The sequence below is a fragment of the Tribolium castaneum genome, chromosome 4 (assembly GCF_031307605.1).
Source record: "Tribolium castaneum strain GA2 chromosome 4, icTriCast1.1, whole genome shotgun sequence".
In the NCBI taxonomy this organism is placed as follows: domain Eukaryota; kingdom Metazoa; phylum Arthropoda; class Insecta; order Coleoptera; family Tenebrionidae; genus Tribolium; species Tribolium castaneum.
The window spans coordinates 22,328,617-22,351,594 of record NC_087397.1 but is presented as its reverse complement, the minus strand read 5'-3'; the positions used below and the strand labels follow the sequence as shown (position 1 = coordinate 22,351,594).

The 22,978-nt window shown below is 28.7% G+C and overlaps 1 protein-coding gene and 1 long non-coding RNA gene across 2 annotated transcripts; both read right to left on the bottom strand.

Moving 5' to 3' along the window:
• Positions 1-961: 961 nt before the first annotated feature.
• Positions 962-4,327, bottom strand: LOC135265980 (uncharacterized). The gene is made up of 3 exons (XR_010333891.1): positions 3,712-4,327; positions 3,398-3,657; positions 962-2,398 (listed from the first exon to the last, which is right to left on the bottom strand). It is a non-coding gene; the product is annotated as an uncharacterized LOC135265980 (long non-coding RNA).
• Positions 4,328-19,549: 15,222 nt separating this feature from the next.
• On the bottom strand, positions 19,550-20,360 carry Ind (intermediate neuroblasts defective). Its single transcript, NM_001039405.1, is given in 1 exon segment — positions 19,550-20,360. A coding segment is annotated over 1 exon segment (675 nt). The 5' UTR covers positions 20,340-20,360; the 3' UTR covers positions 19,550-19,664.
• Between the last annotated feature and the right edge of the window lie 2,618 nt (positions 20,361-22,978).

The window sequence follows — 22,978 nt, the reverse complement described above, 5'->3', positions numbered from 1 at the left end:
TCAAATTCTATTGCGATCATGACTGTTAGACAACGTTGCCACATATCATTTATCTAAAATCCGTTATTTATCAATAACTTTAATACAAATAATTTTTTTACTATTTTTACCTTTATATGTAACCAGTTCTCTACCACACACCATTGAGTTGGTGCGCTAGTTTTTGAGCACGCTGTGTTCAATCAACTTTTTTAAAAAATTACGTTAAAATTAAACTAAAAATTCAATTCTTTTGCGTAATTTCGCTAAAAAAACAAATTAAGTAATAAATTTTAGATAACTTTGTTATGATTTCACACTGTTATGTTTGACACATAATTTTGTTAAAAACGTTTGTCAAAAAAAAAAGGCAAAAAACGCCTATTTGTTTTGTTTTGCCTTTTTTAAGTTTAAAACACATTTTAGAATAAAATTTTTAAACTAAAAAATCTAGCTTGCCATAATCGAATTTCAGATGTGGACCATAGCGTGATTAATCATTTCATTAATTGAAAAATGCTTCTTGAGTAAAAAATTTGCGTTTTCTTATACAAGGTGAGTCTACTAAAAGTATTTTTTACTATAGTACTTCATGATTAGGTTTGCTATTAATCCGGTTTACAGAAAGCAAAATAAAAATTTAATTCAAAATTAAACTAATTCCAAATAAATTGATATTTACGATATTTTGCATTGACAAATGCATTAGCAAAGTAAAATTTAAAATAAATTGCGATTAAAATGTTTTGTAAACCAGCCTTAAATATTTTATGAAATATTTTATTCATGCACGTGAGTTTTTTTAAGGATTTTTTTTATTTTACATCATTAATCAATATTAAGTCTTTGCAAAAAATATTGTTTCTTATATAATAATAATAATAATAATAATAATAATAATAATAATAATAATAATATTTATTTTCAACAGGTGAAACACCCAATTACAGAAAATAAACTTAAACTTAATAATCGTGCTGCATGCAAAAACTAATAATTTAAATAAACTAAAACAAACTAATAATAATACTATAATAATAAATTAAGAAACAAGAACTAAAATTAAATTTTACCTAGCCACTAAAGTAACTAATTATATGATTTTTAATGTAATTAAATGAATGAAAATGAATATCACAACTACTGCTAATTTTGTTAAAACTACTACACATTACATATAAAGGTGACTTTAATAGAACATTCGTATTACAACTGCAACTGTAAAAAGTCATCGGATGCCGAGAGTTAATTCTAGGAACCAGAAAAATTATCTTATTAACAAGAGCAATACAGTCAATCTTGTTATTTAGTAATTTATGTAAAAATGCAATACTTGAGATAATTCTCCTAACTTCTAGAGAATTGATATTAAATGTCCTTAAAAGCACTAGTTGGTCACATCCCCTATCGGGGTAATTTTTAAAAGAAATATACCATAGCAGTTTCAAAAATTTTCTTTGGACTGATTCAATACTATTTATGTATGTGGCATATATAGGTGACCAAATAATTGCACAATATTCTAACTTGGAGCGCACAAGGGCAAAAAATAAGACTTTAAAGGCTCTTAAATTAGTAAACTCTCTACAGTTGCGATAAATAAATCCTAAAGTTTTATACGCGCTATTAACAATATTTGTAATATGATTCACAAATAAAAGTTTGTTATCAAAGGTAACTCCTAGATCTTTAAATGTGTCTGTTCTTTGTAAAATGTGACCACTAACCTTATAACTATACATGATCGGAATTTTCCTATTTGTGTAAGACATAATAAAGCATTTAGATATATTTAGGTTTAGCCTATTAGCTTCGCACCACTGGAGGAGATTGTTGATGTTATTCTGCAAGACTTGACTTATATCAACAGTTTATGTTTTGATTTTAATGATAATGCGAGGAGATTCCGTTTTTGTTGTTATTTTGTTTTCAATAGCTTAATATTTTAGGTGTATCCAATTTTTAGACGAGTTCTAATCCCCCTAGTTGTATGAAAGGAAATTAAAAGCCTCGTGTTTGCCTAAATAGATTCGTCACGAATAAAAGCTCGTCTGTCCTCTTCCTAATAAATTAAGTTTTATTGACAAAACATTCTATTCCCAATTAGAAAGTTTTAACAGTATTTTGAATTATCGCATCCGGTGGCTGTTGGTGATTTCACGGCCACGTGACCTGCGGAATTGGAATTGCGTTTCGATCAGGGACTGACTTTTCGGATGTTATTCGGTCAAAGCAGGAAGTAAACGGCACGTGCTTCAAGCCTTCCGAATGTTGAGAACAATTACGTCAGTATTAGCTTCACACCCCTGCTGCAGAAGCCGGCCGTGGCCGTGACTTGTGAGATTCGTCGGTTGGTTATTTATCATTTCACAATCAATGGAATTGCTCGTAGTGTGTCTGGTGCATGTTGAAAGGGCCACTGTGTGAAACATACGGTGTGAATTGGCAATTTGTGTAATTAAATGAATTGAATGTACGAATTATTGTGGTCGTGTTTGTACCAAACGGTTAATTGGTACTTTGCTTAATGACTTGCTTTGATTAGATTGCGGGTTACTTAATAGCTGAAATACTCTTTATGTTGTAACCCCATAGCTAAATCACATATTCATAAAACACCAAAAGAATAAAAATACCCTCCAATAACCTAATAAACATTTATTCTTTCAAACAACAATTGATAATGTAGATGAACTGGAAAAATGCTATAAATACATCCTGTGATTTTGACAATATTAAGCGTGTAGGTTGCGTATGTTGTCATATTTTTTTATCTACAGAGTGACATTATGCGACTTAAAGTCCACAAACTAAAAATACTGTCATTATTATTATTTTTTTACCGGGTGGTGAACCAGTTATATTTTTTTAAATAGAACAGCTTGTATATTTGTGCATAATTAGATTTTTCGCAAAACAGTATTGTAACTTTATATATCGGATGATTCAAAAATATGTGGCATAATTTTAACCACGAATACCCCTCTAAAAATGAAAATAGATAGGATAGTATTTACTGACCCACCTCAAAAAATTGAAAAATTACAATTTTTCAGAAATTGGTTTGGAAAAATGGTGTTTTGAAAATATTTTTGTTACCGTTCATGCGATTATTATGAAATTTTGCATGCCAAGAGACACAAAGACGCTCTTTGGTATGGTGTAAATGGAAATCTTGTAAAAGCTATACATTTTCGGTGACAAGGGGGCCCTTCTAGTTTTTAGGTGATAACTCAATTTTTCGGCCTATAAACACGTATTTTTGATACCAAAAATCAAAAGCTCAATTATTTTTTAATAAAAAAGGAACTCTTGCTTCATATCGCCAAAATGTACCGTTTTCGAGTTATTTGGGATTAAACTAAACTCTACACCGCAGTGCAGAATAAAAAAGTATAAATTTTGAGCATACCATTACCTTGGAAACTGTCGACTAAGAATGACACAGCTGTCATTGCTGTCACATTTGATGTCAATTTCATTTAATCTAAAGTAAAATTTGATTATTTCTTGATGATAATAGTTAAAGACACGATTATGTGTTGGAAGAAATATTGCATGAGCTAGCGGTAGCCGTCCCGGCATCACAACTTGATCTGATGCCACACCACCAGAAAACGATTTTCCCTCCAAATCGCTGTTTTTATCGATATTTCAATACTTGCATTATAAAACTATCTATAAACCAAATGAAGGATTAAAACGATCAGAGACCAAGAACATAACCTCAACTGTAACAAATCACAAAATAAAATCTTATCAACCATTTATAGTACCATTATTGCAATTTTTCTTTAATAGGAAGTTAATTTAATCCACAGGTTGTTGAAACCTGCAAAGAATAACGCACGGTTTAACATTTATTTACATTTTTAAAAATTACAAGAACTTCAACAACAATAAGCATGAAAGCAACAAATGCCGCTAGCGCGCTAGCTGGCGCCTGTGCTATTTTTCGTAAGCGCGAAAAAAAATCATAAAGTCATAACGATTAAAAAATTCTTTTAGTATTTGGAAATGATGCCCTGATCACCCCATACTGGTTAAGTCAAGAAAAAAAAATCCAGATTATTATTGTTGTTTAATAAAAAAACATTGACTTCATCATTCATATTTTCTTTGATATTCGCGCTTATGAAAAATAGCACTGGCGCCAATTAGCACGCTGGCGGCATTTGTTGCTTTTGTGCTCATTGTTGTCGAAGCTCTTGTAATTTTCAAAAATGTAAATAAACATTAAGCCGTGCGTTATTCTTTTGTGGATCAAATTAACTTCATATTAAAGAAAAATTGCAACAATGGCATTACAAATAGTTGATAAGATTTTATTTTGTGATTTGTTACAGTTGAGGTTGTGTTCTTGGTCTCTAATCGTTTTAATTCTTCATTTGGATTATAGTTTTATAATGCAAGTAGTGAAGTATTGATAAAACCAGCAATTTGGAGGGAAAATCGTTTTACAGTGTGAACACCTTGTGGTGTAGTCTCAGATCAAGTTGTGATGCCGGGATGGCTATCACTAGCTCATGCATTATTTCTTCCAACACATAATCGTGTCTTTAATTATTATCATCAAGAAATAATCAAAATTTACTTTGGATTCATAGAATATAGTAGTTATAGAAAATCAAGTAACACGTAATTCACTGGTCGTCAAAATTTCGATAATAGCGCCATATCTTGGTAGTATGAGGAACTAAAATTGGCGGCAAATTTAAATATTTTATTATTTATACAATTAATTTAATATTATAATTTTTTTACATTTTAAACACACATAGCCGATTTTATTGAAAATCGGTTAAATGTGTTTAATTGCAAAATTTTGTTAGTATTATAAATATAAAGAAAAAATAAATACAATGAATGAAAATAATTTATTAATGAATTAATTTCACAAATTATGAAAACATCAATTATAAGGAACAAATGTCGTGTTTGGCTTCCACATATTAATTTGGCGACTTCCTCACCCTCAAAAAACGGTTATTTAACATTATTTTGTAACTTGGAAAAAAATTAAAGAACTAAATAAGTAAATACGGACTCTAATAAGGTACTATTGGAGTTTTAGACATGTGCCCAATTCAATTTTCACAGAAAAGTAGTGTTTTTAATAGTTTGTGCAAACATTTCTTGTATGTTTTCGTGTTGGTAGTAGACTCACGTAGATGACTTTACAATAAATTTACTTATATGAACTTATTATGAGTAAGAGGTTTTTCTGATTTTAATGTAAGGACTCCACTTTGGTGGATTCAGCAGTTCTAACTTTCCTTGAAACTTAACGGAAAAAAGGAGGGAGTTAATATACGTTTTTGTGGCTTTTGTACAAATGAATGAATAAACGCGTGTATTAAATAAAAGACATTATGTGCAAGGTAGAAGTCTTAAACGGTGTCCATCATAGATGTCCACTCAAAAAATGATATTTTGGTTTAAATTCTCGAAGTTATTTTTGGTGCCCAAGTCGATTTGTTTCTGGATAGCTCTCACAAGTAAAGAGTTGCACTGTTTCCAGAATCATGTGTTCCAGCCAGCCAGAAGTTGTTTAATAAACGTTGTAGGTTGCCTTTTAAGTGTCTAATAGGTCCACACCAGAGCTGGAGATATGTTTTACATAGTATTTTTGGTGGCAAAAAAATCCCGACTTACCAAATTTTAGCCTTCAAAAGTTCAAAACTTAAATGTTTTTGAGATTACTTTAGGAGTAGATAACACCAACAAACGAATCCAAATAAGAATAAAAAAGAAAACCACGAACACAACACCTAGCAGAATAATTCAAATTGGAAATTAAAACATTTAAAATTGAAAAAACTTTTTGACACCGTTGAATGTGGTGTGACATTGCGCGCCAAAGGTTGCTTAATATTTTGGATTTTTGGATAAATTCGTGGATTTAATTTGAAATCACACTACCAAAAGATGGCATGAGTAGTTTCTGTTAACGACCGTGCCACGTACACCAAATTTACAGAAATCTGCATGGATAACGCACGTGGCGCCGCATGTTGATAGTATGATTTAATAAACCGTTTCTCCTATGCCGCTTGACTAACCCTGCTTTGGATTAAATGAAATTGACAGCAATGACAGCTGTGTCATTCGTAGTGAACTGTTTCCAAGGTAATGGTACGCTCAAAATTTATACTTTTCTATTCTGCAGTGCAGTGTAGAGTTTAGTTTAATCCCAAATAACTAGAGAACGGTACAGTTTGACGACATGAAGCAAGAGTACCTTTTTTATTAAAAAATAATTGGGCTTTTGATTTTTGGTATCAAAAATAAGTGTTTATAGGCCGAAAAATTGAGTTATCACCTAAAAACTAGAAGGGCCCCCTTGTCACCGAAAATGTATAGCTTTTACAAGATTTCCATTTACACCATACCAAAGAGCGTCTTTGTGTCTCTTGGCATGCAAAATTTCATAATAATCGCATGAACGGTAACAAAAATATTTTCAAAAAACCATTTTTCCAAACCAATTTCTGAAAAATTGTAATTTTTCAATTTTTTGAGGTGGGTCAGTAAATACTATCCTATCTATTTTCATTTTTAGAGGGGTATTCGTGGTTAAAATTATGCCACATATTTTTGAATCATCCGATATATAAAGTTACAATACTGTTTTGCGAAAAATCTAATTATGCACAAATATACAAGCTGTTCTATTTAAAAAAATATAACTGGTTCACCACCCGGTAAAAAAATAATAATAATGACAGTATTTTTAGTTTGTGGACTTTAAGTCGCATAATGTCACTCTGTAGATAAAAAAATATGACAACATACGCAACCTACACGCTTAATATTGTCAAAATCACAGGATGTATTTATAGCATTTTTCCAGTTCATCTACATTATCAATTGTTGTTTGAAAGAATAAATGTTTATTAGGTTATTGGAGGGTATTTTTATTCTTTTGGTGTTTTATGAATATGTGATTTAGCTATGGGGTTACAACATAAAGAGTATTTCAGCTATTAAGTAACCCGCAATCTAATCAAAGCAAGTCATTAAGCAAAGTACCAATTAACCGTTTGGTACAAACACGACCACAATAATTCGATTATACAATAAGCGATGTCGCAGTGATTTTTTTAAATATATATATATATATATATATATATATATATATATATATTTACTTTGTCATTTTAGCAAATAGTGGACTTTTAGTTAAAACACGCAGATAATATACAGGGTGTGCCAAAACGCAAAAAGTTGAATAATAAATTTTTTTTAATTGGAACACCATGAATTTTTTTATGTATTGATAGAATTTTTATAAGCTTTTTAATTATTTGGGGTTTGCATAGCAAATTTAAAATGTTTTTTGAGATTTTTCAAAAAAAAAATATTACAAGAAAATTTGTTAGTCTAGAATCTGCTAGTCAAATGATAATTAAGTTTTTGGTATGTACTAATGTGACTAATTACATAAATAATCTAATTATTAATTGATACATAAATGAGTTTTACTCATCAAGAACTGTATTAATAAAATTAATAAAAAATGATGTTTTATTTTTTTGAACACTAAAAAATATTCTACATTTGCTATACAAACCATATATCTTTAAAAAGCTTACGAAAAATGCTGTCGGGACGTATAAAGAAAACATGGTGTTTCATTTAAAAAAAAAATTGTAGTGCTATTTGGCACAACCTGTACATTATTTCCGTACTTCAAGTAAAAGTCAACTACTTACTAAAACTACAAGGTATGCTGAATTTTCCTGTTGCAAATTTGCCGAAAAATATTTATAGGCGACTTCGCAGTGATTTTTAAAAAATTGGTCTTTTTTATAATAAAAAGTTGAATAATTCCGAAACGAAAAGAAATAGAATCATAATAGATTATATAAAGTTAGATTATTTTTTTACGTAAAATATAATTTTGCAAAAATATATACCTTGTCTACAACACCCTGTGTATAATAAAAATCATTTTAGTTTGTGGACTTTAAGTCGCTTTACTAGGTAATAAAAACGGCATGGCAATATTTCAAATAGTTAAAAAAATATAGACCGATTACGCATCCCTGGGTCACCCTGTATGTTAAATAGAAAAGTATAGTTATTTTGAGTTCCTTATTTGGAAAGAAAAAATAGTCAAAAATTTAAATTACAGTGTGATTCAGCCTAACTGTATTTTTGTTTTATATGATTCTCCCAGTAAAGTTTAGAAACTTACTTTTTTTTCAAACATTAGGTATTTCTGTGTAAAAATCATTACGAATCTGTATAGCGGGTGTTTCAGTGTGGTATTTACACCATTAAAACTTTTTTATTTTTGTAAAAATGTAATAAACATTTTTTTAAATTCAGCTTTGTGATGACATTTGTCAAAACGGTGAAAGTCAACTCTTTGTTTTAAATCGTACCCTGTATCATTTTTTTGCACCTTTTGATAACTAATGTACTTCTAATTTTAACATGTGTCCAAGTATGACTAAATTATAGCAAATAATTAGAATAGTATATTAAAAAACAAATCTCATAAGACCAGTCATAAAGCACGAATTCAATTTCAAAAACGAGTAGCGTTAATGAAAATAATAAATAAGAATTTTGCAAAAGAAAAGTTGTTGTACTTGATGACTTTTATTACGTGGTAAACTTAACACACGTATTTCTTATACACCCGGTATATAGTTCAGCATACTTTTTTTTAATACAAAAGTTACAAATCTGAAACACTCTGTATTTAGTTTGTGATGAATAAAAGCGCTTCAAAACAATGAGAAACTCATGTTTTTAAATCAAATAGTTCGTGATCTTGTGTTTTCTATCCACTACAGCTTTAATTTCAAATTCAAATTATTGGACGTTGTGATTTTTAATTAAAAAATGCCATAGCAACAGGAGCTGTCAATTAATCTGTTCAGAAAAATAAATTTTATTTTTTTTGCTGGTAAACAAAATATTGTTGAAATCATTTAAATATAAAAATGGAAAAAATCCAAATTGTGGCAAGAATATTTTAGAACGAATTTATTCAAATTTTTAAGTTAAGAAGCCTCCAAAATGCTTTTAGGGTGTATTGAACCCTAGATAGAATCTTCATTATTTTAATTTTTTTACATATCTACAGGTTGAGTCAATAGTGGGTTACGTTCGGTATGTCCTAAGATGCAACTAAAAATACTAATTGCATATACCACTTAGATACTTGGTTTGACTTTTAAAAACACTGGTTTTTTATCTTTTAAATAATAATAATTCATAATAAAATTTTGGCAAAACTGTCAAGACAAACTTGGCACTACCCAGAACCCAGAAATGTAATCTTGTATTAAATATAATTCTTTAAAAGATTGCCGATCTGGTCAGCTGAAATCGATATTATTGGTTGCATATTTATTGAAAGTCAGAAATAACCCACTATTGACTCACCCTTTTTTTTGGATTTATTGACATATTAATTAAATAAACTTCCGGAAACATTTATGAACGACGCGACGACGAAATTGCATTAAAATCAGCATTATGTTTTATACTGTTTTGTTAGAAGCAAACGTACAATATGTTGTTATTGTTTTAAAATGATTTCCTGAAATGCCGATGGATTAATAAAATTAAAATGTGAAAAAAATATTGAAACTAAAAAACTATTCACATTAATATTACGAAATACTAAAACCAGAAATAGATTTTGAATAAACTCAAAAATCCTATAAATTCAAACGATATGTTAACAAATTTGTAAAAAGCGTACACACAGTTTAAAATCTCAAAATATCAGAAACCTGCATTTGGCTAATGAAAGAACTTTTACTTTAACACTGAACCACAAATTGTAAATTTTAAAAAATTGGCTAGGTTTAACTTAATTTCTTGAGATTACTAAATTAAATTTGGGTTTTAGGTTTTTGACTATATTGTTAATAATTAAAGGATTTAAAAGTAATGATATCATTGATATCTCCTCGTCGATTCTCTATAGAATAGGTGAGTCTGCTAAAAGCACATATTTACTGCAACTGAAAAGTGATACAAGGTGTGTTTAAATGATTTTCATCTATAATTAATTTTGAGCTTAGTTTACATATAAAAAAATTCGCAGTCAATAATATCCAAACTGTCAGTTGTGAGATTCACAATTTGTTAATTACATTTAAAAATTTCGTTAAAAAGTAACTAAAATATTACACTGACCAAGAAAAAAGTTATTATTATCCAAGCTTATTGTCAAATTGAAGAGTTGATAAATGTCGAATGGCAGTATTTTTTCTACAAAACGGCATTTCAGAATTTACATGAAAAACTTACAAACGACTATATGAAAATCATTTTAACACACCTTGTATAATCATTGACCTTACCGGACCTGAGAGAATTCACCGTTTTCTATTAAGTATCGTATTGTTTTTTCTTTTAAAATATTTGTACTCTCGTTTTTTAATGGCTCAAAAATAATAAAATTTGGATTAATTTTTATTTTAATACTTATAACTAATTAAAACCTTGCCTAAAAATTGAAATGAAGAAATGCTAATAAATTCACATACATAGATGAATAATATCGGGTGCTCAATAACTCAAAAAAACTCAAAAAACTCAATGAAGTGTGGTAGAGAATTGCTTACACATAAAGGTAGAAATAGTAAAAAAAATTTTGTATTAAAGTTATTGATAAATAACGAATTCTAAATAAATGATATGTGGCAACGTTGACTAACAGTCTGATAGCAGTAGAATTTAATCAACAATAAAAAAAATATTTTTGAAACGGTTTCCTAGGAAATAGTTTCCAGTGTTGGCACATCTACACATTGTGATTTTTGGATGAAATTTAATTTTTTCAAATAAAAAAACTGCTTAAGTTTCATAGTAAATTTAAAAATAATTCTTCATCTATTTGTTAGGGAAGTTAGCAAAATAAGTTTGTAGTTCCAGATTTTTTAAAATACAACTTTAGGAATTTTTTCAATATTTTTTCCGCGATCTACACATGCTTCTCAACAACGTACCACTGAGTTGGTGCGTCAGTTTTTGAGCAGCTTGTAAAAAAATACAGTATTTGTTGAGATATAACAAAATAGCCATTTGTGCAACGAGAACGAAAAAGTGAATTTATTCTATTTTAGATATAGACGAAGCCGATATAAAAAACACGTCATTAATGAGAAAAATCAGTTTAAGTGTGCAATTTTCTACAACTAAACTTCAATTAGAAAAGTTACTCTTTTCTAAAACCATTTTTAAATTTGTTTTTTTTTGACTTTATACTTTTTAAGTTTAGTTTACATTTTCAGTTTAATCTTTAATTTATTTAATTTTTATGGTTAAGTACGAGTGAAGTTGAGTTTTCTGTTTGTAATTTGTTTCTGGTAGAAATATTTGAATATTTTTTGTTCACATATTTCAAAACTCATATACATTTTAAATAAAAAAAATCTGAATTTTTGAAATATTTTGCGATTAGTAGTTATTTTTCAACTTTGTTTGCACCGATTTGCAGTCTGACACTACAAAATTTGTACTAATGACAACAAAGAAACAAGAATCTAGTTGGCTTTATAAAATGTATTGTGTGTAGCATTTTTACCTGGTCAGAGAGGGCGTCTTAATTGAATAACCCTGAGAAAAATAATGGGCTTGTCTGCCGCTACAAGAATTGTCAATACATTTTGTTAAATATAATTGAAGCTGATATACGTTTTAAAACACTCTCATTTAATTGCTCTTGCAACTTTGTTGCAAAAATTATAGAACGATATGTTTTCTGTTCCTCCCTTGAAATTCAGAACTACTAGCAGTACCAAATTTGTACCACTTTTGTGTTCTTATTGCCTCTAAATGTTTCAGGACGAAATTGTGTTGACTTTCAATTTTTAAGTCTAAAATTCATGCCGTATTGTCTTATAAAAAGAGGCGCATTGTGGTATTGTGTATTCACATATTTTTTCCGCCTTTAATTCTCATTGATCCAACGATTAAAACGCAACGATATCATAAGGCTGTGGTTGGCATTGTGCCTCTAAGACCCTTCTTCATATTTATTCATAAAGATCTATCAAGCACAATAGCAACACAATTAAATATGAGCTGATTTGGCCGGTAACATTTCAAATGTTATTATAACGGACGTGTTTAGAAATAATTGCCAATGTGTCTCTTTTACTAAAGGGATCAACCCCTTTGAGAAGAACCCTATTGGCCAAATCATAACAAAGCCTTTTAATCATAACTTATGGGAGGAGCTTATCTGACGAGGATAAGCATCTAGAAGGGGCGACCATATGATGTTAACAAGATATCAACACACATGACTCCTGTAGGGCGATTTTCTAAATCCTCAAATAAATATTCATCTGTTGAAAGAACACACTTTTATATTTTTTTAATATTTGGTGTGAAGGATTTCATTTAACAAAACGCATTTAAAAAATAATAAACTCTTTGTTTTGCGCATTTATCTAAATTCAGGTTAAAACCACCCTTACTTACCCTTTGTATACATTTCAGAGCCGTCTGCTTCACTAATAATCTAATGTTGAGTGTAATGGGATACGGCCGTATGAAAGTACTAACAAAAATGGAAAAAGGTACACAATAGCTAAACAATATGCTCCTATAATCCGATAGAAATGGGGTAATATGTGTAGAAAATTGCTTTTAAACTGAATATATTAAGGGACATATTGTTCGAAAATCCAGGATTATAGGAAATGTGTGGATGTCAAAGCCTTTTTAGGTCTTAGTTTAGATGTGTCACGTGAATGCTGTCAAATTTGATTAAGATTAACGTCAAATGAGAGGATGAAGGAAGATGGAATATTACGTCCTGTTAGCAGGCAAATGTTAAAGAATACAAACATTATATGCATACAAAATATGAGCTTGTTGATGATCAAAAATAACTAAATTTTAAGGGTTACAACCTAATAATCAACATAATATACAGTATAACAAATGGATTATAACGTAATATTACATTAGTGTTTACTAATTTCTAAAGCATTAAGAATAAATTGTATAAAATATAATTATAAAACGTATTTTTTCGTGTAGGTGTAATTTTATACAGAATAATTTTTTAAGACCATAATTTCCGTTAATCAATAAATACCAGGTGGCTTGTTTAAAAAAATCACTGTACATAATAATAACACTAGTTTACAACGTCTTTTTACCAATAGATGAAACCAATGTGTATTTCTATTAAAAATAAGTCTAATACTGAAGTTGAAAAAAAATCGGACGTCAAATTTTTTAAATACTTATTATAAAGTAATCATAAAGTATTTGTCTATTTTTACAACATCAAAAATGTTACAGACTGTTTCTTCTATTGTCAGTCAGAGTCAGTTTATCTTAATGAAGAACAATAGTAAACAAATAACATATTTTTATACCAAACACCTTAATAACTCTCTTCATGATTTCTTGAGATTATAAAGAAACTAGAAATTCAGAAAACTATTTTGCCAAATATCTTGCCCAAAAACATTAAATCGCTAGACAAATATCTTTCAAAAATATGGTAAAAACTTATTAATGGCCAATGCTTTCTTTAGATTTGAAGAATATTTCAATTATTTTAGAAATGATTATTAACATTGTATTTATTTTATTATTGACGAAAGTAAATTTTCTTTGTAAAATTTGTAAACAATAAACTATTTACTTACTTACTGACTTAAGGCTTTAATTTTTTTGTTAGGATAATTTAAACACAAATATAGAAAAAGTTGTTTGGGCTTAATTTACATTCACGTGATGATATTTTAAAGCAAATAAAATATTCAACAATTAACTTATCACAAAAAACAACAAAGGCCAAACAAATTTTTAAAACTTTTAGTGAACATATACAAGGTGGTTCTTTTAGGGCCTACATTAGAAATTTTTTAACTTCTGATATAGCTAGAGCTCTAAAAAGCTTTGTATACAATCTAAATTGACCATTTTGAGTTCAACTAAATTATTTTCCAAGTAGCTGAGCTTTTGAGACTACAAAAAATTGGCGCCAAGTTTAAAATTTTAAGTAGTAACTACACATTTTTATTGCATATTTGAATTCACTTTCTCAAGCTGAGTAAAATTTATCGAAGTTGTTGGTACTTATCTGTCATAGTTTTTGACATACATATGTTAATTTTTTTTCTTAAAATCTATTTTTGCGAGAGTTAAAGATCTAAGATCAGGGCCTTTGAACCTTTTGGTATAAATGAATACTTTCTTTTGCATTCGATAACCGAAGGTTTGAAAAGTTTTTCAGAAGTTTCGAAATGGTCAACTGTCAAAATTCATGGCTAGTATGATTTTTTCTAAAAAGTGCTGTTACTTTTATTTCTATTTTTTCAAATAGAACGACTATATTTTCTTAACGGCAATCGAAAAAATATTGATATTTATGGTGGCTTCTATTAATAGATCTTATACCTATCTCTTACGGTTTTTGAAAAAAAAAATACAAAAAACGGATTTTACTTCGTAATTTACAAAGTTAAACAAGTAGACCTTGTAAAATGGTCAACAATTGTCAAACTTCAATATTTTATTTAGTGTTTAGCGGGTTTATTATCAAATAAGCAATAAAACAGTAATATTTAAATATAATTTATTATGACTTAGTGAATTATATAGAATAACTCAGTCAGCCTGTCATCAAATTTTGAATTTTTTGAATAAAAATGGTGAACAAATAAGACATTTTTTTAATTAATAACACGATTTTATCATATTTTAAAAAAATTTACTTAATTAAATATAAAAATAATGAGCCTAAATTCTGTTTTTTGTGATTATTTTAAATACGGTAAGAGATAGATATAGAAGATGTTAAGAAAAGTCTCCATAAAAATTGATGTTCTTTTGATTGTCATTGAAAAAACTGTTGTCAATCATTTTTTAATCATCATTTTCAGAAAATCATGGTAGCCTTGCAGTTTAACAGTTAACAATCTTAAAAACTCGTTAAAAGCCTTTATACATTTCGTTATCAAATGCAAAAAGTATTATTCACTTATTGCAAAAAGTTCACGAACTGTAGTATTTTAAACGAATGAACTCCTGCATATATAATATATAATATTATATAATATAATATTATATAATATATAATATAACTTGACGCCAATTTTTTGTAGTTTCTAAAGCTCAGCTATTTTGAAAATAATTTAGTTAAACTCAAAATAGTCAAATTAGATTATATACAAAATCTTAGCGCTCTAGCTATATTAGAAGTTAAAAATTAAAAATGACGGCTCTAAAAGAATCAGCCTGTATATTGAAAAACTAGACTTGATAAAAAAACTGAAAACAAAATGCGACGAAATCAGTATAAATTATCCTTTGGTAAAAAAAGATTTGTAAACTAGTGTAATACTTAATTAGAATACGTGTATAATTTTTTTGCTTCAATACTACTTTAAACTGTTGTAAGTAAAAACTTACTCAACTGTTATGAACAAGCATATTGTTCAAAAGTCAAGAAAATTTTCTTGGTAGATTAATCAGGAAAATGTGTCTTTTAAAGTGTAAATTGCTCTCTCGGTTTCCTCATCTATGACAATTATAAATTCGATACATCAATAATTTGTTCAGGCACGTATTTTTTAATTTATTAAAATGTTTAATTAATTAACGTGATATCTTACATAGACAGGCATACAAAAAAAATCTATTTGAATAATAAATTATAATCAAATATTGACAAAATACAAAACAGATTGTAAGTATAAAAATGAATCTATTTAATTTAAGGTGAAACTTTGTAAATTAAAAAGCATGATATACTGCGCTAGTATTTTTTCGCAACCAGAAATTTGTGGCTTTCATATATTGTAGTAATTTGTAATGGATTATTTTCGTCAAAGTTCCCACAGCCTGAAAGTTCTAAACACCTGTGCACAAAAGTTAGCATTATGCAAAGAAGTTCATTCATAATAGGTAGCAAACACTAAAATGTGACCAACCGTGTCGGTGTAAGTCACAAAAGCGACATTTAAAATGTATTAGTGGATATATTGTCGGCTTTGCCGCTTTTATGTGGAGGTGTTGTGTATTGTACAGGTACTACGCGCATAGCTTTCATTCATAAAAGACTCTTTCAGGGACAAATTCTAAATCTTGTGAATGAAAGTCAAGTGCTCGGTCTAAGGGACATTAGTGACCTTCTTTACTCTCCATTGTGCAGTTCTTACCGATAAATAATAGACACATCTTTTACTAAACTTTGGTATTTGAAATATCTACAAATTTTATTTTTATTATAACGTTAAAAATCAAAGAAAAAACTAATGGCAGAAGTTGTCATTAATCAACGCCTTGATCACCGAAATTATTTTCAAACTATTAAAACCTGAACTATTATCTCTAATTATAAAAATCTGTTGAACTTAAGAGCAATCTTTTTAATATGTGTCTTAATTTTAACATGTAATAGAGATCAACAAATAAAACATATTTTCTATTTATAATTTTTCAATAAAAAATTCGCAAATTTACTTAAAATTGGAAAAAAGATAACATACTGAAACGTGTACCCGTATGTGGGTACAAAAATAAGAGAACCGAACTATTGTCGTTGTGATAGAAACGGTTAAAATAATTTAAAACAATAATGAAAATTGTTGCTATGAATACAAACTAATTATTAAACACTGAGCGGCTGGTTTGCACAAGAGAAAGGAGGAAAACAGTGAAAATTATAAATAAATAATAAATTTTAAAGAAAAATGTTTTTTTTTCTAAGAAATTTTTGATAAATATGGTTGTTCGAAATATTTAGTATCATGCTATTATGTGTATATGTGTATAAATTTTTATTTCTTTTATGAGGACACCTCCATTTACCGGACTAAAAGCATTTCATCGTCGGTGTCCGCTTATAGGAGATTTCACTGTATATAACATTACTCATATTTCAGAGAAGTATTTAACAAATTTTCTCTTAGACTTAAATTGAAGTTTCTAATAATTTTATTTTTTTAAACTACTTGTTTCTAACAAATATTTAAATTTTATGTACTACTAGCCACATCATTAAAAAATATAGACAATATTTTTTAGTCTTCATTGAATGTGAAGAGATAATGATAATGAAGAATAATATTAGCCCGCTCCCTTGACAAATAGAGTAATTTTTTAAAAATTTAACAAGAAACAAAAACATTAAGCATTAATAATAATAATAATCAAAATTTAAATATCTTTGGTAGCTTTTTTTTTAATGCTCATCTTATAATATTTAAAATTTAATTTTTAACTAAAAATATAAATATAACACAACTTGGAATCCTATTATCACTTCACACGGTGAGTCTACTGAAATATACAATGTGCTTTTAAATGATTCTCATCTAGACGTGAATTTCTTATGTAAAATCAGAAATGCCGCTCTATACAATTAATGACATCGAATATTACCATTCTCTATTTATTAAGTCTCTAATTCGAAAATAGCTTCGACAATAAAAGTGTTTTCTTTCACAGTGTAACAATTTTGTTGCATTTTAACAAAATTTTTAAAATTAATTAATTGACCATTTGTTAATTTCACAACTGACAGTTTTGACATTTATTGGCAGAGAATTCAACTAAGCAGAGCGCCACAATTTTTTTACATGTAAATCAATTTCATAGTTAACTGGATGAGAATTATTAAAAAACATATTGTATTATTACCACTTATTGAAAACTAAAAAAAAGCATTTACTACTAAATATTTTGTATTTTTCTCCATGCTTCGGCATTTTTTCAGAATTTTTCTAAAAAAATTGTTATTTTTTTGTGTCATCTAAGAACAAGCACAGCTTAATGTTGTTTTGTGATAAAAATGCATAAAAAAATTTCGCTAGCTTAAAAAATATTATGTTGTAAAATTATAGTAAACTAAGCAAAAGCAAAAAAACACACCAAACAAGTAACCATCTTACAGATTGGTCAAAATATTTTTCTATGAATTAAAATCACCTACGATTTTTTTACAATTGTAGGTAAATTACAAAGAGGTATAAAGTGTCTGAATGCAAAACTTACAGAGAATCACTCTGTGTAAGTAAAAATAAAAATTTCAAATATACGTAATTTTTGTGCTGGCAAAAATTTTTAGAAAATTTTTTGACCGAAAACATCTTTTAAGGTTAACATTAAAAATCATAAAAAATCTCATATTTTTCATTTTATTGACATTCATATTTTTAATTAATTAATTTTAAATAATTATAAGGGAAGGAAGAAAATTCTGGAAAAATTCACATACATAGGGAAAAACAGTAGGTACTTTATAGCAAATGCATTGTTCTTTTAAGTTTTAGCTTAAAACAAATGTTAATGATAACGTAAATACAATAACTTTTTTTTAAATTTTGAAAGCCGACCCTTTTCAGATCAAAAAATCAAAGGATTATTGGCGTAATCAGCAAAAACTGTTACAATTGTCATCTAATTGGTCGGAGAGGCTCATTATTACAATGATAACAACCTTACAGATTTAATGCAATTGTATGGGTAATGCTATGAAAATGCAGCTGTGGCATTCAAATAGTACTTAGAGTATGAAAAAATAATTATAAATGACACTGTATTGAAAATCTGGTATTTACAACAATAAGGTAGGTTATTTTGAAGCACTCATTTCAATACTGCAGTTAGACAGGATCGGACTCAAAATTGTAGAAAAACTAAAACTTTTTTTGGTTATTAAAAACATTTTATTAGGCTAAGAGTCGGTTTATAGAATTGTCATTAAGTTAATCTGCAATTAAAAGCGTGATTAACTGATCAGGTGACCAAATTGAACAAATTATTGTTATTGTTAACTTTTAACAACGAATTAAATTTTAACAAAGCTTTCTATAAACCCGCTGTAAAACTCTTATAGTATCTCGTGTTGAAAGGAACGCCTCAACTTCGCAAACACTCTGTATAGTAAAAATATACTGTTAGTTGATTCAAATCTAATCAAATCAATTTATTATTATCAGCCAAAAATTCTATAAGTTTTGTGATTTAGAAAAGTTACAGACAAACTGAGAACAGTGATACAATATTCAATGTTAGGTGTAGGACACTCAGGATAAAACAGAACATTTTTTTAATTGTTATTACTTATAATTATTGTGGTTAATTTTTTACACGCTGAACGGAATAGTGTTAATGGATTAATTTTAGAAAATTTATAATGTCAGTATTCAAATCGATCTAAATTAAATAGGTAACTGTTACGAAGATATAGTTCTTGGAAAAAAAATTGTCATTTTTGTGTATAATAATTATTTACATTTTTTATGTTTTTCTTAATGTTCTTATGTTAATTTCTCTCTTTTATTATTTCACTATTTTTCTATTTTATCAATACAGTTTAATGTACCTACTTATAAATTTTTATATACTATTTTGAATATTATAGTTTCATTCTAAAGAAAATAATTTTTATTGAAACATCATTAAACTTAAAATATTTTGAGCTTCATTTATTTATAAAACGAAATCCAAGAAAGAAATCACAAATTTTTATTTTGCCACTTACCTGGAGATGTGAGAGAATCCTGATTGTGCTTTTTGTAAACTCACTCCATTAGGTACTTTTCGGCAATAAATGATACACATATTTATTAAAAAATAATTTATTAATAAACTTTGGCATTCAATAAAATCTACACATTATATTTACATTATAAGGTAAAAAATTCTAGAAAAATATTTGTAAAAATTCACCAAAAAATCTAATGACAATGGTCGTCATCAATATTGGTCACATCAATATCTTCATCACAGGAACTGTTTTCAAACTTGGGTCTTTTCGCCGAGCTGCACGTCCTCAAACAACAGCATTTGTTGCCATTGCTTGCCTTCCCTGCAGCTGCCGGTAGATCCTCCTTCTTGTACTTAACTCTTCTATTTTGGAACCAAATTTTAACTTGTTTTTCACTTAACCGCAAACATGTGGCAATTTCGATTCGCCTCAAACGCGACAAATACATATTTGATGCAAACTCTCGCTCGAGTTCCAACAGTTGTGTGCTGGTGAACGCCGTTCTAATCCTCTTACTGGAAGCGTCCTTGCTGGGAGTGAGCCGTTCCTCTGGAGGCGGACTCGGCGTTGGAGGTGTTGTTGGTGAAACACTCACTTTTTCCGCGAGGATTGGAGACGAGCGCTTTGGCGAGGGAATTTCACGTTTCGGTGGTAAAGCAACTGGTCGTATTGGAGCTTTGTGGTGGGTGAAGAGTTGGTTGTTCTGTGCCAGACTTAAGGAGAACAGGTAACTGTTGATGTAGTTTTGTGGATAAGGCAGCATTGGTCTTGTGTCACTTAAACTCGGAGGCAAATATCTTGCGTTCATGTCTTTGGGGGTGTTGCTGATGAGGGAATCGACGAGGAATGATCGTGACATGTTCATGATGCACTCACTGGGTGTTAGAACCCTACTGGGTTGAAAATTGGCGAGTTTTTCGATTTTATATGCCCCCTCTATTATTACACAGCGAATTTGCCCTGGCGGGTTGTTGATCTATTGTTAAGGGCTCCGCCTTGGACGGCCCAACTCTGCCCCTAATGTATGACGGTGAGCTAAGGGTAAACAAATTACATACCGGCTAATCCCAAGCAAGGCAAATATTGGTGTTTCGGCAAACAGACGGGGATGAATTACATCTTGCACAAATTAACAAGTTGAGAAAAAGTGACCAAAACTGAACGTTATTTTACGTAAAATATGTCACAGTATTTTGTAAATTTAATTTCACGGGTATTACAGGATGAGTCAGCTTAAAAGCTTGTAAGTAAACCCATATGAAGCAAGAGACAAATTATAAAGCAGGTGAATGTGGCTTTTGAAATTTTTTCCAACGTGAATACATGAATACGTGATAAAAGATTCTTATCAATTATGTATAAACAACAAATATCTTTAGAAACCTAACTTTAATATTACATGTGCGGTTCGCGAGTGTTGAATGGATTAGAATCTCGTTTACGAACATATAAAATACATTAATAAAAAATGCAAAGTATATTATACATACTTTAAAGTTTAATAGGAGTAGTAAAATTTTTAATAGTAGTAATTTTTTAGTAATGTGTTCCGACACTGAAAGCATGAATTGAAGTACAACACAGACATATTGTTTGCTTATGATTCATTTAACACTAAAAACGCAATTACGATGACATTTTCTACGTAAATTTAAAACAGTATTACTAATTATTAAACAGTTACGTTAAATAGAATTCACATTTTTAGTAACAATTACTCAGATTTTTTCTCTGATTTGTAATAATAATGTAAAAGAAAGCAACAATGGAGTTTGTTTAAGATTATAAAATTTTTAAAAATATTTCTTTATTCTTTAACACCGTCAAGATTTACGGTTTTTCTCCTGTGTAAGAAAATTTTGACAACTGTTTAGCATTTCTCGATAGCAATTTTAAACCTTGTTGAATTTTATTCGAAGAATAAAATGTTGTATTGATCTCGTTTTCGTGTAAATCGGTTTATTTATTTAACCTCGTTATCACTCGACGTTTAAAAATCCACTCGGCAAATAAAGCAAATAAAAATAAATAACTATTTTTTAAAAAAAGGCTGTTACAAACAGACAACTATAAAATACAAGATGTGAATTTTACCATATAATAAAAAAGTACAACAACTTTTCTAATAACATTTTGAAAAATTCTCATTTATTTTGTTTATTATTTTTCTCCTTCATTTTGTGCAAAACGAGTTGCATTCAAATTGTTAAAATTGTCCGTTTCTATCACAACGAAAATAGTTTGGCTCTTTTATTTTTGTACAATGCTATTTTAAATTATTTTCATTTAATCGTCTGTGAATTTCGCATGTAAAACCAGAAAATGCCGCTTTATAAAATTAATAACAGGCATTTGGACACCGAATATTATCATTCTCCAATTATTAAGTCTCGAATTTGGAAATAAACTTCGATAATAAAAGTGTTTTCATGCACAGTGTAACAATTTAGTTGTATTTTAACGAAATAAAAAAAAATTAATTGAACTTCACAACTGACAGATTTGATTCGATTGATTCAATTTTTTTACACGTAAACTACTGTCAAAGTGAATTAAATAAAAATTATTTAAAAACACATTATTCATACTTATAAGCGGGTACACGTGTCAATATGTTATATTCTCTACATTTAAAATTTGAAAAACATTTATTACAAATAGAAAAAATGTTTCATTTATTAAGCTTTGTTGTCTGTTTTCTCTGAAAATAGCAATAAAAGTTAGAAATAACTTTTTCTCTAATAAGCTTACAGTATACAAACATAATAGTGGATGGTGTAGTTAATAGTAAATTATGTGGCGAAACTGAAACACATATAAAACAAACATTTTTTTTTTATTAATACAGGATGATTCAAAAGTGTTGGACCAACTTTCGAATGGTGATAAATATAAAATGATAAATGTTAAATAACTTAACTTGAAACTCAATTTTCTTATGGTTGTAGCTTTCAAAGTTTACTCTAGTCTGTCTATACAGGGTCTTCCGTTTTTATTGTTACAAATTTAAACAGGCGACAGAACATTCTATTTTAAGACAAAAGTTTCTTATAAACATGTATTAAAAAACGCTTTGTAAGGGAAGTACATTCCCTGAAAGGGGTGCTTCTTTTAGTGAGTTTTTTTTCAATATTTCAGAAACCATTACAGATAAAATTGCAAAATTTGGTACAGTTAGTAATCTTTATACGCCTAATCGAATTTGAGGATTAAATTAGGAAGTTTTAATGAAGAACGTCCCAAACTGGAGGAGAGTAGAGTAAAAAATACTCTAACAATTTTGGCTTTAGTTTTTTGACACAACAGTGAGTTGTATCGCAACAACACAAGAGATAATTTTTGTGTAAAAAAACATGGAATTTATGACTTTGCCGCTGGAAATGTCAAAAAACTACAGCCAAAATAGTTTAGATAGTTTTTACCCCACACGCCCTCACTCCAGTTTGGAACGCCCCTGATTAAAAATTTTTACAATTGATCCTCAAGTTCGATTAAACGTATAAA